Source organism: Callithrix jacchus, chromosome 8 (assembly GCF_049354715.1).
Source record: "Callithrix jacchus isolate 240 chromosome 8, calJac240_pri, whole genome shotgun sequence".
NCBI classification, from domain to species: Eukaryota; Metazoa; Chordata; class Mammalia; order Primates; family Cebidae; genus Callithrix; species Callithrix jacchus.
The window spans coordinates 48338231-48355925 of record NC_133509.1 but is presented as its reverse complement, the minus strand read 5'-3'; the positions used below and the strand labels follow the sequence as shown (position 1 = coordinate 48355925).

The 17695-nt window shown below is 34.3% G+C and overlaps 1 protein-coding gene across 2 annotated transcripts in view; it reads left to right on the top strand.

Annotated features, from left to right (window-relative positions):
* The window catches only part of SPRED1 (sprouty related EVH1 domain containing 1), a 108268-nt gene that overhangs the window by 69409 nt on the left and 21164 nt on the right, over window positions 1–17695 (top strand). For both annotated transcript variants that reach the window (XM_009005583.5, XM_002753561.7), the window contains exons 3-4: window positions 3895–4063; window positions 6405–6451. In XM_009005583.5, the coding sequence (XP_009003831.1) occupies window positions 3895–4063; window positions 6405–6451 (216 nt within the window). The remainder of the gene's footprint in view (window positions 1–3894; window positions 4064–6404; window positions 6452–17695) is intronic.

Genomic DNA, 17695 nt, shown 5'->3' with positions numbered 1-17695 from the left:
TCAAAAATCATCTCTTTTCATAAGTAATCATCTCCCATCCTCGCATAGCAAGTAATCTACTGTGGGGTAGTGGCATCGCCTGGTCACCAGCATCATCATCACTACTAAGATTTATTGAAGATTTACTATGTGTCGGGCAGTATTTTGAATACCTTATGTATTATCTAATTCTCAAAAGTCACTGGATTGTGAATGGTAGAGACTGGATGGGACCCAGCAGGTCTTGCCTATAAAGCCCATAAGCTTAACTAATTACTACACTGAATTTCTCTTAAACAGTAGTAACACTTTTCTTCTTCCTTGGGAAGTGTATGTGTCATGTTCCTGACCTATTCTATTTTTCGTAGCTTAATCATTACTTTGAACATTTTTCACATATATAAAAATTTATTTTTATTAATCACCTTTCTTCTTCCACTGTCTCTTAGCCTGGTGCAGTATAAGGAAGTCATTTGTCTTCCTTCTCCCTTCATCTGTATCAGATTTTAATAAATTTATGTCAATAGTAGTTTCAGTTTTTTTAAAGTCCAGAATTCACCTGTTTATCTGTTTTTTCATAATTAACATCTGTTTAATGTTAATAGATGAAAGAATAAAAAATAAAAATAAATTTTAAAAGTAGTTTTTGTTACCACTGGATTGAAAGACTTTAAGATCTTCTTAAAATATCTGTGGTTCCAAAAGTATTTACCGTGCTAGTAAAGAATTTAAACTTGTATGTCTTAAGCAACTTAGATTTGCATGTATCTGTGGTAGAATGCAAAGTTGAGCTACCAAGTACACCTACATAATTGTGTTTTCCTCCTTTATTTTTATAGTCACTTTTCTAAAGCTGGCTCTAGCCAGTCTATTTGCAGCAATTATGTTGTACTCAAACCTGGTCAGATCTGTTTGTTTGTAAATGTCTGACTTTTTCTTCATGCAGTCAGTATAAACATTTAAGTGCTTTTGAATTTGTTGTGGCTTTTTCTAGTTTAAAATTTTACTTTATATATATATGTATTTTTTGTTTAATGTCTTTATTTCTAATCCCATTGCATTTGTAGGTGATTAAAAGTCCAAAAAGTTCTAGTACTAATACTAAAACGTTACTGTAATTTGTTTTTTGTCAGCCAGCCACATTTTTATTCATTTAACATTATTTTGGCAACATATTGTTTATAGTTATTCTTGTTGATTCAGTCCTACATTTAATATTTACTTTATGGTAGCTGTGTACACTTTTGATGTCTTTCCTATTTATTAACATAAACTATCTTTTGAGTAGAAAAGAGGGTGAGTCCACTGGTTGACTTTTAAATTTATCTTTACTATCTAGTTTATGAATGTCCTTTGTTAATACAGTGGGGGCCTGAAGAATTTACCGACAACTAATTAATCCTAGCAAGAAGTTTATTCACATTTTAATTAGAATTAGGGATGTGTTCCGAGCTTAAAAACTATAGACTGAATATTTTTAAGATTATGTTTTTAATAGCTTCTGGCAGTGGCCTTTAGGATAGTCTTAACAAGACTTAGAATTATTTATTTCCTTTTGTGCCATGTCTTATAAGAAGACAGGACATTAATTGCCATTGGTAGTTAATAGGTCTGACTTCCTGTTGGCCAAGAATAATGTATCCCTTTACCTCACTTCTCCTTCAAAGTAAATAATGGATTGTCTGTTTATAATCTCTTGTCAAATATATAATTGCTGTTTTCTACAGTTTGTTTGCTAATTATGCCAATCTCAAATATGGTAAGCATTGAACCCTGCCTCCTTTATGACTATTGATATTAATATTCTTGTTATCTAAGATACAGAATTAATACAGTGAAAACCACATTGGGCTAAAGTCAGAACTTAGTGTTCTGAGGAGGGACAGTGAAAACAGGCAGCAGAATTCAGTAATTTTAAGAATCCTCTAGCCTTTAAAATTATTTTTACTTTTCAGGATTGTAGATTTAGTTCTGATCACATGATGAGTAAACATGTTCTGACGCATGCTTTTTTTTTGCTTTGTTTTTCTTTTCCTTTTTATTTATTTTTTTTTTAAGTTTCAGGTAGACAGTTGGTATCCTCTATTACCTAATCAAGATGTACTATACATTGTCTTTAATGTGAAGAAAGTACATTTTTTAAAATGCTGCTTAAAGTCAAAAGCAAAACAACTTTCTAATATGTTACTTAGATAAATAAGAAAATATTGTACCTTGCATATGGAACCTGTGAGAATTATGTAAATGAGCAATAGACTGTTCTAGGAGGCATATCCTAAAAATTATCTACAAAGATGTTGGGCAATTGTAACAATAGATTACCTTTTTCCAACTCCACTGCCTCTTCCTAAATTCAGTTTAGCAACTACTATAGAAGTTTATCCCTAAAGGATAATCAGTTTTATGCTACATTAAATATATAATACCAACAGTATTTTCTCATATTTTATAGAGAGAAATAAACAAGTTGAGATCATTTATAATTAGTTTGTTTTCGTACTCAATATTTTTGGTGTTTAAACTCAATATATTTTCATGACTTTTAGGTGGATTAGAAATACTATATTTTCTACATAGGTATTTATGTGAATCAAAGAGCTAGTTGATTAGCCTTTTCATTTCCTCCAAATCAGCATTTTAAGGCTGATTTTTATTGTTTTATTTATAATTTCATCTTTTATTTAAGATTCAAGGGATACATGTGCAGGTTTTGTTACCTGGGTACATTGCATAATGCTGAGGTATGGGGTATGACAGATTTTGTCACCCAAGTACTCAGTAGGTTTTCAACTCTTACCTCCCTCCTTCTCTCTCCTCTAGTAGTTCCCAGTGTCTATTATTGCCATTTTTGTGTCTGTGAGTATACATCGTTAGCTCCCACTTGTAATTAAGAACACACATTGTGTTTGGTTTTCTGTTATTGCATTAATTTGCTTAGGATAATGGCCTCCAGCTATATCCATGTTGCTGCAAAGGACACGCTTTCATTCTTCTTTATGGCTGTTTAGTATCCCATGGTCTATGTTTTGTAAGTGTGTACGTGCCACATTTTCTTTATTTAATCCAACATTGATGGACACCTAGGTTGATTCTGTGTCTTTGCTATTTCGAATAGTGCTTAAAGCTTATTTTTAAAACTACTTTTTCTGTGAGTTTTGGGAGGCTCTAAACAATAGATGACATTGCCATTTGAAGACAAGATTTATCTGAGAGTTAATAGTTGAAATACTAATTTGGGAAAATAGAAGAGGGGGCTAATTCAGTAATATTTTCATGTATTAAAATTAATTTAGTGCTATTATATATTGTAAACTAGAATCAAACTGTTTTTATGTCCTCCCCTTTTAAGCAATCCCAATTTAGCATTGTTTTACAAAATACTGCTTTTCCCACTGTTTATGAATGTATTTAAAATGTTGCAGTAATTTATGACACCAACATTACTTCTCCTTGAATTCTAGAACTTAATCATGAATTGTTGTTGTTGTTGCTGCTGCAAAATGGTTGTGACAAGTGATCTGCACGCCTTGGCCTCCCAAAGTGCTGGGATTACAGGTGTGAGCCACTGCACCCAGCCAAAAATGATTTTAAAAAGTTAAATTTCTGTTACTGCCACCCCCCGGCTCTTTCTTGGAAGTGCTTTCTGATATATTCCTCTGGAAATTTTGTATGCAATGGGAGTGTATATATGTGTGTATTCTTGAAAATGGGAGTATAATAAGCATTCCATTTATAATGTGCATGTTTTTAATCTATTGAGTAACTTTGTGAAGTAGATTACTTTATTAATTTATTTTAAATGTTTATTAAAATTATTCGTTAAAAATTCATAGCTTTTTATCACCTCTGTATTTAAGAGCTACATTAGATGATTTGATATATGTATACTAATTTTTGATATTTGGCTTCTGTTAGGTGGTTTTGGAATGTATGCTTAAAAAAGACCTCATCTATAATAAGGTCACTCCAACATTTCACCACTGGAAGATTGATGACAAGAAGTTTGGTCTTACGTTTCAAAGTCCTGCTGATGCTAGGGCTTTTGATAGAGGTATCCGAAGAGCTATAGAGGATATTTCTCAAGGTAGGTACTCTTGACTATTTTCTTAATTTATTTATCAGTTGTATATAGTAGAGGTTATCTTTCTTAGAGTTGACCCAAAATAGTTTTCACACTTTAAACATGTCAGCTTTTGTGATATGTGACCAGGCTTTGAACCGCACAATAAATGAAGATAAAATAATAGACTTCTTAACCTGATTTGTATTTGTCACATCATAGTGTATGTCAATTGCATGTATTATCTTCAAGAGTCCATCAACAGCTGGCTTCAGATACTTCAAATGTTTTAAAATAAGCACTTGAAGGAAGGGGGAATAGAAAGGTACAGCTATGAGAATCCCAGTTGATGTTCTTCTTGTGTATGTATGACAGCAGTCACATCCTTTTTTTGGGTAATTTTATATGACTTGTAATATTCAAATATATGTAGACTGTAGTTATTCCATGACAGAAGTCTTTACTTGATTGATTTCATTATTGAGGATGAGCAGAAACCACAACCTCATCTATTTCTTTGTTATCTTGGCAGTCTGTTAAAATGATTAACTCAAAAGCATACAGATATTGAAGGGAAGAATAAGGTTTTTTTATGTAAGACTGGCTTATGCTTACTTAAACAAAAATCACTTTAAAAACCATTTCTTCCCATAAAGGATGACATATGTATATCTAAGACTTGATTTTTTTTTTAGTTAGGAAGGAAAATTATTTCAGTTTTAATAATTTTTTGTATAAAGTAACTGAATGAAACTGTGCTAGACTACATTGTGATTTGTGCATTTTGAAGATGTCATTTTAATAAGAAAATTTGAAGACAAACTATGAGACCAATCACAGGCAAGAACATGGAAATACTAGTGTAGAAATCTGCTTTGATAATGCATGAAACCATAGTTAAATGATTTGTCTAGCTACTTTAAAAGATCAGAATTTACTAAATGAGTAATTTTTTATTTCTGATCCAGAAAAAATTACTTTGAATTTATAGTAGGCATTTGTCTTTATTATAAGAACCCATAAATTCTCCCTAGATCAGTGTTCTTAACCTTGGATACACATTACAATCACCTGAGAAGCATGCGAAGCTTAAAATGACTGATCTCCACTCCAGAACAATTGAATCTATCCGTGGAGTAGAGTCGAGTCATCCCTTATTATTCAAAAACTCTAAGAAAGTTCAAATATGGTGAGGAATTTTTCTCTAGTCAAGTAACTTTAATTTGAATTTGAGGAAAAAAGTAAACTTAAAAAATAAATACATGATGCCCTGTGCCTCTTTCCACAGAGATTCTGATACATTTTGGTTTGGTGGCATATTCTAGCATCAGTGTGTTTTTTAACAATGCCCCCGTTGAGTCTAACCTTTAGCCAGGTTTGAAGAACCAGTGCTTTAAAGAGAAAAATAGTATTCATGGTGGCTGGAATTTATATGATTTATTTTAAAGTTCTGAATTACTTTTAAATTTATGCTCATATACTATAACAGTATACCTCTTTCACTAGGTTTAATGTTTTAAAAAATGATTTATAAGGAGTAGCTTATAAACTGCTAGGTAGAATGGACTTCAATACTGAATCTGTCTTGTCTTTTTTGAACATTAGAAAACATTAGGTAGCATTATTATCAGCTGCTATAGAGACTTTCAAGAATCTCAGATTGCTTTTACTTGACCTCTTTGACAAAAAGATAAAGTATGCTGCTCTTTCCAAAGGGCAAATTTCTCTTTCTCTCATGCCTACTCCATCCTAAGCTGTGTCTCTCAAGGATATCATGAACTGAGAATATTTTACTAGGACAAATCCTTTCTTATTAATTTATTGGAGCGAAAGGTACTCTTAACAGCATGAAAACCTGTACAGAGAAGTTGAAGCACAGAAGTCAATAACAGCAATTGGCCATTAACTATCAATAGTGGATTGGGACTCATTTGTTTTACATCTTAGTTAAAGCAACTAAAATCCTGCTTATAGGTACTAAATACTGTTTCCTGGGTAAAAGCATTTGGAAAAATTGAATACATCTCATCTTAGCATCACCAGAGCTGTGTAATTGTTATAATCTGCCTAGTAATTTTGAGTATTTGGGAGAAACTAGGGACATGGGTTGCTAGAGATAGTATACTTTAAGAGAAAACATGTCGTTAGTAAGCAACTGGAAATTTACCTGTAGAAGAGGGAAATAAGTACAGTATTCTCTATTCTAACAGGGGCAAATACAGGTGGCCAGTTTCTAATTGCCAGGCAGTCCAGAATGATCTCTATCAGTTTTCTGAAGTATTATGATAACATAATCAATTATTCATTAATAGTGGACTCTAAGATAAAAATTCTATGCTTGATTAACTTTTATCTATTTTCTTAGGATGCCCCGAATCAAAAAATGAAGCTGAAGGGGCAGATGACTTACAAGTAAGTAATGGCTTGGAAGGAATTCATAAACATAAAGAATGTGAAAGAAGTCACTGGCCTTAATAAATAAATTCATCAATTACTAAGAATATTCTAAGAAACTGTATTTGTCAGAATTCTCCAGAAAAAATATAATCAATACAGGTTGAGCATCTCTAATCTGAAAATTTGAAATTTGAAATGTTCTAAAATCTGAAACCGGTTTTTTTTGGTTTGTTTGTGTGTGTGTGTGTGTGTGTGTGTGTGTGTGTGTGTTTTGAGACGAGGTCTTGCTATATTGCTCAGGCTGGTCTTGAACTCCTGGGCTGAAGTGATCCACCCACCTCTCCAAACTGCTGGGATTACAGGCATGAGCCACCATGCCTGGCTCAAAATCTGAAACTTTTTGAGATGGAAAAGACACCTAAAATGGAAAAAATTTACATTTGACCCCATGTTACAAATAACACTAAAAATGCAGTCGGAATTTTGTTTCACACACAAAATTATTTAAAATCATGTATAAAATTACCTTCAGCCTGTGTGTTATGAGATATATAAACATAGATGAAACGTAAATGAATTTCATCTTTAAACTTGGGTACTATCCTTAAGATGTCTTATTATATACTTATAAATATTCTGAAATTTGAAACAGTTCTGGTTCCAAGCAATTCAGAAAAGGGATGAAACGTAAATGAGTTTCATCTTTAAACTTGGGTTCTATCCTTAAGATGTCTTATTACGCACATACAAATATTCTGAAATTTGAAACCATTCTGGTTCCAAGCAATTCAGATAAGGGACATCAATCTTTATATAGAAAGTAAAGTTTCTGGGTTTTTTTGGTTTTTTTTTTAGGGAAGTGGTTCACAACATTGTGGGTTGGGTTGGCAGAGTGGGCAGGCATGCTAGAATGTTGCAGTCATGAGAAGACAATTTTATTCTCTTTAGAGGACCTCAGTCTTTTCTCTTATGCCTTTTAACTAATTGTGTGAAGTAACCACATTATGGAGGATGCCTAGCTGCCATATAATAAGGACATTCAAGCAACACTATGTAGATATCCATGTGGTGAGGAACTGAAGCCTTCAGACAATAGCCATATTAGTGAGCCACCTTGGAAGCAGGTTATTTAGTTCCAAGCCAGCCTTAAGATGACTGACCAGTTGTGGCATGTTTTCACTGCAACCTTATGAGGAACCCTGAGCCATAACCATCTAGTTAAGCTGCTCTTGAATTCCTGACCAGCAGGAACTGTGAAATAATAAATGTTTGTTGTTTTAAGCCACTCAATTTGGGAATGATTTTTTGGCTAATGAAGATTCTGGAGACCTGTAAATGGAGTGCTACTGTAACAAATACTGAAACATGGGAATGACTTCAGAGTCAGGACTCACACAGTAAATAAAAGCTGGAAGGTCATTGAGGCAAATTTTAGTAAAGTTCTGAAGAGACTGTCACTAGAAGCTTTAAGGTCTTTGGATAGACAGCCAGTGAGGGCTTAAATGAAAATGAAGACAACCATATTGGAAAATGGAAGAAAGGGAATGTTTGTTGTATAGTGGCTGAAAGCTTAGCAAGAACGTCACCTGAGTAATGTGGAAAGCAGAAAATATACCCAATAAACTGGATGGTTAAGCTACGGAGATTTTTCAAGCAAAAGGTTGAAGCTGTATGCCTGGTTTCTTCTTACTACTAATGATAAACAGAAAATAAGAGAAGTAAGCTAAGGAAGGACACCTAAAGAGAAAGAAGCCAAGACTTTGATGGTTTTGAAAATTCTCAGTTTCTCAATATGTCAGATGGCTAAGATTAAGAAATGGCTTTTAAGCAAATATCAAATCCAGGGCCTTCTCAGAAAAGCATTATCTAAGGATGTGAATGTAAATTCCTTTGTTAAGACCTCAGGAGGATTGAAGATGAACCTCAGAGAACCTTCCAATCAAAGCAATAGGTTCTATAAGAAGTGTAAAAGTATGTCACTTAGCAAAAGTTTAAAGTTGAGTTTTTCTCATTTATGAATGTGCCTTCTATGTAACAAAGTGGGCCTCTAGAAGATTCACAGAGTTTTTCAAAGCCTTATATTGGCAGAAATACCACCATTGATTGAAGAGGGGACTTTTGGATCCCCAAAATTCCACTGGCAGGAAGCAAGTTGAAAACACTATGCGGATGCAGACTTGACCCATGTTTCAATGAAAATAGAAAGAAATTAGAAATTAGAACCAAGATCTCAAAAATTAGAGCCAAGAGTTGTGAAAAATTATTCCAAGGTCCTAAGTTCCATGCTAGGAATTTCCAGTGTTGCCATCTTGATTTCAGAATTATGTGGACCATTAACTATGTGTTCCTCTCATTTTTTCTACTTTTGAACAAGAAGGTCACATGGCAGTTACCCTCTGCCTGTCCTATCATTGTATTTTGGTTATGTGTTAGGCAGATAATTTGTCTCTTTAGTTCCAGATCATCAGATTGAGAGAAGCTATATATTCAAGGAGCTACATTTAAGGAACTACACCCAGGGAATTCTATCTGTACCTGCACCTGTTTAGAAGACAACATCCTAGCTTTGAAGTTGTTCTGTGAAAAGATGAGACTTTTAGGGAGTCATGGGAGGGCAGAGTGTATTTTGAATATGAGAAAAATCTAAATAATTGATATTCAAAGAGCAATGAATTATGGTCATTTTAAAATATGGAAACAAATTACTTCATACTCCTCTGTTCATTGGAGCCTAATTCCCCTCTTGCTGAGTATAGGGTGTTCTCCTAGGGTCTTCTAACAAACGGAATGTGTTGAAAATGAAGTGTGATATTTGAGGGTAGATCATAAGAAAATGTCTGGCTTCCATCTTGCTTTCTCTCTTGGATCACTCTGGGAGAAGCATGAAGACTCTTGAGGAGATCTATGAAGAGATTTGTGTGAGGAATTGAGGTCATCTACCAACAACCGATAACTAACTGGAGCCTTCTAGCAACAACCATGTGAAGTGAATCATGGTGAAAGCAAGTCCTCCAGCCACAAACAGGTCTTCAGCTAATTACAGCCACTGCTAATATCTTGACTAGAACTTCATAGGGACTATGAGCCAGAACCACCCAGCTAAATTGCTCCCATATTTCTGACTCACAGAAACTATGGGATACTACATGTTTGTTGTTTGAAGCTGCTAAGTTTTGCGGTAATTTTTAATACATCTATAGGTAAAGAATGCACAGGCAGAAAGGGAAGTTTAACTTTTTCTTAAGATAATTAGAGGCTGGGTACAGTGGTTCACGCCTATAATCCCAGCACTTTGGGAGGCCAAGGTGGTCAGATCATTTGGGGTCGGGAGTTCAAAATCAACCTGACGAACATGGTGAAACCCCATCTCCACTAAAAATACAAAAAATTAGCCAGGCATGGTGGTGCATGCCTATAATCCCAGCTACTCGGGAGGCTGAGACAGGAGAATCGCTTGAACCCAGAAAGCGGAGGTTGTGGTGAGCCAAGACCGCGCCATTGCACTCCAGCCTGGGCAATGAGTGTGAAACTCCATCTCCAAAAAAAAAAAAGTAATTAGAATGATAGCTAATTTTTTCAGAGTTACAACTGCAAAAGCAAACCCTTAAATTCACCTTCGTTCCATTTATTTCATGCATGATATTCTAAAGGTTTAGGTCATTTTTCTTTAAGAATGTATGGGAAGTTGCAGTGTGTTCTGATTTATTTAGCAACTTTATTAGGAATAAAATACATCATATTAAGTTTCATAGTTCACCTTAATGAACTTAGCATAAATAAATGTTTTGAATACAAATTATGGTTTAAGGTAGTATTTATTATTAGGTTTACTTCCTTGACAATTCTTTGCAAAGACAACTAATATAGTTTAAAAGAATAATGCATCATCTAATTTTTTAACACAATAAAAGTAATGATAATGTATTTAAGTAATACATGTTTTGAATGCATTAAATGTCAGAGTGGAAATCCTCTCCGTTTTGGATATTCATTAATTCAACAAATATTTTGAGTACCTGTTCTATGCCAATAATTGTGCTAGCCATTTTCTTTATAAGCTGGTGGACAACTTTCTGCTTTCAACAGTTCAGTGTCTTCATCAATTATCATAAGTCAAAGAAATTTACCTTTCTGTTTCATATCTTTCTTTGGAGGGTTTTATAACAGATCATCATTTGGATTTAAAAGCCTATCTTGCTCATCTTTTATTCCTGATGTGTAGAATAGTGCTAATCACATACATAGTTAGCACCTCAAGAAAACTTTTTTGTGGAAAAATCTTAAAAATTAAGATTTGTAAAGAAACTAACCAATATTAAGGTATGAATATTCTATTTGGTTTCTGTCTTTGACGATTTTAATGAGACAAGTGAGAGCTTTTGGTTTTTAATTTATTTTGAGACAGGGTCTTACTTTGTTGCCCAGGCTGGAGTGCAATGGCATGATCTCAGCTCACTCACTGCAGCCTCTGCCTCCTGGGTTCAGGTGGTCCTCACACCTCAGACTCCTGAGTTGCTGAACTCCAGGGACACACCCTCACTTCTGGCTAATTTTTGTATCTTTTTTGGTAGAGACAGGATTTAGCCATGTTGCCCAGGCTGGTCTCAAACTCCTGGGCTCAAGTGATCCACCTGCCTCGGTTTCCCAAATTGTTGAGATCATGGCTTGAACACTGTACCTGGTTTAGGTTTTTGGGTTTTTGTTGTTGTTTAATACTTGCTGATGCTTGTTTTAAGATCATTTTTAGTGCTGACAGAGTTGCCACTTAGAACATTTACTGCTCTTACTGTTGAGATATGCTGAATTGACAAGAAAACCCACAAAACTTACCTCACAACAGGCTTGAGGTTATAAGAGGAAAATATCTTAGATGATACGCTTTTGGGAAGAAAAAAGATGAGATCCAATTGCTATGAAGTAAAATATTGTCATGTTTTTTCTTAAAAATTATTAAAAGGCTGTGATTTGTTTAATTTTCTTTAGGTAGGGGTTATGAATTGTTCATGTAATGATTTTCAAAGGTGGTAATATTTTAATAAGGCTCTATATCTAAAAACTAAGTGGATGGGCTTTATTTAGATAGTAAAGAGTATTTAATGGTACTGCCAACTATCACAATCCTTCAGTAAATGCTGTCCTACAGTTTTCATTAAGTCCTAATGTATCTTAGGTTGAGTTTTATTTATTCAGTAAGAGCAAAAAACCTCTCTGTATAACCTGTGGCATAATTTTTTGTTATTTAAATTTGTATTGATGCTTTGTTATTCAAATTTTTGTTGAGTTTAACACATATTTGCATATGATGAAAATTATAACTACAAAATTAGGAAATTTTCATTCCTACCCAAAAATAATTACTGTTCATACGAGGGTGTTTCTGCTTAGATTTATCTTTCTTCCTACATCTTGTATACAAATGCATACTTCCTTTTAAAAAGCACCATTGGGGTCATACTTCTAAAATACAGTCAGTTTAAACTCTCTTGGCCATTTTCATTGTGTCAGTCTAATTTCAGAGTCTTTGTTCTTAGCCATCCATTATGTAGCTGTACTAAAATTTAATCATTCACGTCATGGAATGTTTATTTCCAACGGCCTTTTACATACATTTTTATTTGTATCTTTGAGTGTGACCTTAGGATAAAAATCCTAGAAATATATTTAACATTTAAAGGGTTGAAGATTTACGTGTTAGCAGAAAGTGTGTATCTACTGCTTATTAACTCAAAAGTAGATCTACAGACAATAAGCAATCTCTGCAAACTTAATACCACATTAAGCCAAACTAACTCTTCATTAGAAAGTAGTTTAGTTCTTCTGTTGAATAAGCCAGGTTAGAGGTTTTCCTTAACTACTGTTGTCAGACATTGTGTCTTGCTACATTTTTCATATTCCTTCTATATTACTTCATCACAAATTACTGTGTTCAGGTTGCTTAAAGAAAATGCTATATGCTGTTAATGTTTCCTATCAAAGCTCAAGACAAATAGAAATGAAAAATTCAAGAACTGGTTTATTCTTATCCTTAAGCTAATCAAACTAAAGAAAGTTAATGAAAAGAATAGGAGACAATTGTGGCTAAATTTAAAATGAATTGCAACTAGAAACGCTACACCACAATGTTAATAATGGTTTGTTTGGCTTATGGAATTACAGTAATTTTTTTCCTCCTATTCTATGCTTCCTAAGCTAGTATAATTTGAGCATATAATTTTAAATACCCAAAGAATTGCTCTAGTAGCATTTTTAACACATGTAATGCTAAAATATAAGGGCTCTTTACCAGAGAAAATTTTAAACCACTTCTGTCTTTTAAAAGCCAATAATATAATTATTTAACAACTTCTTGCAGTAGGATATGAGCCAGCCACACATTTTGCAAACCTGTAATTTGTGATGTATGATTATAAGAATGATGTTCTTGAGCAGTATGTTTATTGTGATATCCTTTTTTTCTACATTTGATTTGTTTATTGGGAATCATACATTAACATGGGTTTTCAAAACAGCACTAAATTTTCTCTGACAACTAGTACTAGAAGAAAAGGTGCAAAGGGAGGAGAGAAGCAAAATCTGTTTTTGTTTTTTCTGCGGCTGTCATCTGACCATATGTTCTGACCAAGAGCTACAGCTGGAGTTATTTTAGTGCTTTACTCTGTATCCTTTTGCCTCCTCACACAAAATTACTATAGAAGTCTTTGAAAAGTAAAAGCTAGGCAATCATGTATCAACCATAGGAGAATCATTATACCAGCAGCTGAGAGTAAAACAAATTTTCATTGTTCTTTAACTATTGGCATGGGTCACTTTGTAGACAATACACTTTAGCCTGTGCCAGCATACAATACTAAAAGCATTGAATGTGTGTATATATAACTGCTATAGATTTTTTTTAAGGTAGAGACCATGCCAATGTATTTACAGTCTTTGCGCCTATCATATATTAAACTCTTTGCTCTTGTGGAAGATTTTTGGCATTTCCCACCACCTAATGTTATGTTAACACAGTAAAAAAACATAGAAGTTTGTGTAAGTCTGAACACTTTATGCTCAGTCATGTCCAAATTAAGAAAGTGTTTTGGTTATTACTACAGGTCAAGCATCGCTAATCCACAATTCAGAATGCTCCAAAATTCAGATTTTCTTAAGCACTGACATGTGGCTGAAAAGAAAGCTCAGATTTTGAATTTTTATATTAGGGTAGGTATATTATATTATACCCATTTATACTTATGTTGAACATCCCTAATATAAAAGTTAGGTAAGTGATATGAGGGCAGAGATGTAAGGAAATGGTTCCTCTTTCTTAAACGATTAAGGAGTTTTCAATTGATAACATGTTTGCCAAATGGTAGCTTGGTAGTATAATTGACTATGTGTATATACTTTACTCAACAGTTCTATTTATGGGAATTAGTACTAAAGAAGTAATACAATTGCACCAAGATACATATTAAAAGAAGTACATTACAACGCATATAACAAAAATTTGGATATAATCTAAATGTCCATAGAATATTAGCTAAGTAATATATGACATATGCAGATAGTAGACTTCTTTGCAGTAGTTGCTAAGTGAAACCTGTATACTCATATGGGGAGAGGTCCATGGAACGTTATGGAGTGAAGAAAGCATTGTATGGATAGACTGTAATATAAATGGGATCAAATTATACATAGCATGTAAACATATATGCATGCATTAGGAAGTTTAGAAAGATATATGTCAGATAGTAATAGGGGCTATTCCATGGGGATAGAATTATGGAAATAATTTTTATTGTTTTTATAATTTGAACTTTGAATGACAGTTATTCAAAGGTATTTTTTGCCAGGTGTGGATGCCTGTAATCCCAGCAGTTTGGGAGGATGAAACAGAAAGATTGCTTGAGCCTAGGAGTTCAAGACCAGCCTGAGCAACATAGTGAGACTCTGTCTCTACCAAAAGAAAAACATTAGCCAGGCATGGTGGAGTGCACCTGTAGTCCCAGCTACTCGGGAGACTGAGGTGAGACTATCATTTGAGCCTGGGAGGACAAGGTTACAGTGAGCTATGATCATGCCACTGCATTTCATCCTGGGCAACAGAGCAAGACCTTGTCTTCCTAGCTACCTAGCTAGATAGAATGTTTAGCTGTATTGTTCCTTAAGGAGTTCTCTTTATACACTTTTTTTCTAATGTGTCACATTTACTCCTGAGGTATACACTGTAATCTGATTATTGAGTATTTGCATGTCACAGATTATAGAATTCTCAGTGTGTGCTAGGCATGTAGTTCTATGCTCTAGGGATAAAACTTAGGCAGAGTCCCTCCTTACAGGTTGTCCTAGTTCACTCTGGCTTCTACAGCAAAATGCCATACACTAGGTAGCTTATAAACAAAAGTAATTTGTCACCATTCTTGAGTCTGGGAAGTCCACTCTTAAGGCACAGGCTATGCTTGGTGAGGGCCCTCTTTCAAGCTCATAAGTGGTAACTTTTTGCTATATCATTACATGGTAGAAAGAACAGGACGGCTCTCTGGGGTCTCTTTTATAACTAATCACATTCATGAGGACTCTACCTTCCTAATTGAATCATAGCCTTACCTCCTAAAACCATCACATGGGTGATTAAATTTCACATGTGAATTTTGCCAGGGATACAAACATTTGGAGTATAGCACTGGTTCATGGGAAAATATAAATAAAAGAGTACTCAGAATATAGGGTAATAGATACATATAATCTTAAGGTAATTCAAAGGAGGGAGTGATTAACTTGTAAGTGTATCAACAAGGCTTTTTGAGGAGTTTGTGGCTGAGGTTAAGCATAAAACAGTTTTTTTAGTAGAAAATTTGAAGCATATTGTTGGACAGAGAAAGTAACGTGTACCAGAAAATCAGAAGTATGAAACATCAGATGCTAACAGAAAGAAACAGGTACATCAGTATTTTTAAAGCAACAAATGAGGATGAAAACCAATAGGAACAAGCCATATAAAGAAAGTATATTGACTTTTTTAAAAAGTAACTGTGCATTCATTTATTCTTTTGTTCATCCTTGGAGTTTCTTGTTCACATAAGGAAATCCACTATGTAATTTTTAGTAAGATGGATCCATTATCATAGAAATTAAATAGCAGGCCGGGCGCGGTGGCTCAAGCCTGTAATCCCAGCACTTTGGGAGGCCGAGGCGGGTGTATCACGAGGTCAAGAGATCGAGACCATCCTGGTCAACAACATGGTGAAACCCCGTCTCTACTAAAGATACAAAAAATTAGCTGGGCATGGTGGCACGTGCCTGTAATCCCAGCTACTCAGGAAATTGAGGCAGGAGAATTGCCTGAACGCAGGAGGCGGAGGTTGCGGTGATCCGAGATCATGCCATTGCACTCCAGCCTGGGCAACAAGAGCGAAACTCTGTCTCAAAAAAAAAAAAGGAAAAGAAATTAAATAGCAGATACTACAAATATAAGAGTGAACACTATGACAGCATCTATGGTAAAAATATGGAGCACTGATTGTGGATATATGAATTGTTTAAACCACATTCAAAAATCATTTTCATTATGAGAACTAGAATGTATGTATATTCTGTGACCCAGCTTTTCTATTCTTGGATATCTTCTAGGGAAACTCTCGTGTGTATATTCCATAAGGCCTAAACACTATTATTCCTAGCAACATTTAGTGAAACAGCAAAAAATTAGAACCACCCCAACATCCATAGACAGAGAATAGATGAATAAATCATAATGTTCTTATCCAGGCTCTGCCTTCTAGTAACTGTTTTATTTTAGGCAAGTTACTTAATCCTTTTGGTCTTTAGTTTCTTCATATGGAGTAGGATGATAATACTATGTACCTCAAAGGATTATTGTGAGGATTGAGTTAACCCATGTAAAGTGCTTGACCCTGTCTGATACATAGAAAATACTTAATATATTTTAGCTATCATTGCTACACAGAGGTCAAAATGACTAAGTATCACTACGTATGACAGTGTGCATGAATTTCACTGAAAAAAAATGAGCAAAAATGTTTCAGAATGTCCCATGATATCAGTCAGTTCAAAGCATCTATAAATATTGTTCAGGGATATTTGTGGGGTAAAACTGTAAAGAAGATAGTAAAATGAAAAAAGAATGACTTGACGATAGGGTTTATCTGCTGAGGGTCCAAGTGGTAGGGGTAAGGGGGTGCTAATGCAGAGAAACACAGGAGTAATTAGTTGTATTGCTTATGTTCACTTTTCTTAAATTGGGTGACAAATGTACACGTTCTATTATTCTTTACATATCCTTTATACATATAAAATAACTCCTTAGAGAACCCATGAGTCCCCTGGTTCTAGCCTTAACTCCCCAGAACTATATTAATAGTTTGGTGTGTAATCGTTTCTAATATTTTAAAAGTTATACTTTTAAATATCCATCAATTCATCCTTCTATCAGTTAGACAAATGTGATCATGCCATACTGACTCGTCTGTACCTAGCTTTTTTCATTTAACAATACCTTGTTGAGAATACTGAAATTATTTTAATAGCTGCACGGAATTTTATCATGTATGGCATAATTTTTAACCGGTTCCCTGCTGGTTGAGCCGTAAGATATTTTCATTCTTGTTTTCTTTATTTTGTTAAAAAATAGTGCTACTTTGATTGTGTATGTCTGTATGTGTGTATCTGTATATACAGTCAATTTCTCAAAGTTGAAATGCTAGGTCAAAAGGTATGGATTTTTTTTTTCCAGTGGCGTTGTCAAATTGCACTCTCACCAACAATACAAAAAAGTACTTCGATTTCTCCAAACCCTTGCCAACATTGAGTATTATCATCTATTTTTCTAGTTAGTATATACAAATGGCATTATATTTTTATGTGTCTTTAATTGCATTCAGTATGTTTTTGTATACTCACTATCCGTTTCTTTTTCTTAGGAAAATAAAATTGGGCTTTATCTTGCAAGTCTCATGTTTCCCAGGGAGAGAGGGTCTATTCCTATGTACTGTGTAAATTATGTACCTTGCAAAAGAGTTCCTTAGGCAATACTCTCCTCCCTATCCTCTCCAGTATGTACCCAGTCTTCCAGCAAAGCTTTGGTAATTGGAAACCTTAAGGGGTTTTGAACAGAAAAACCAATTAGACTTGCCTGAAGAATAATGGTGCAAAGGCTGGAAACAAGGAAAACAGTTAGAAACCTACTGAAATAAGACGGGCAAAAAAACATAATGACGGCTTTGCATTAAGACAGTGAGTTGTGGGTACTGAGAAGAG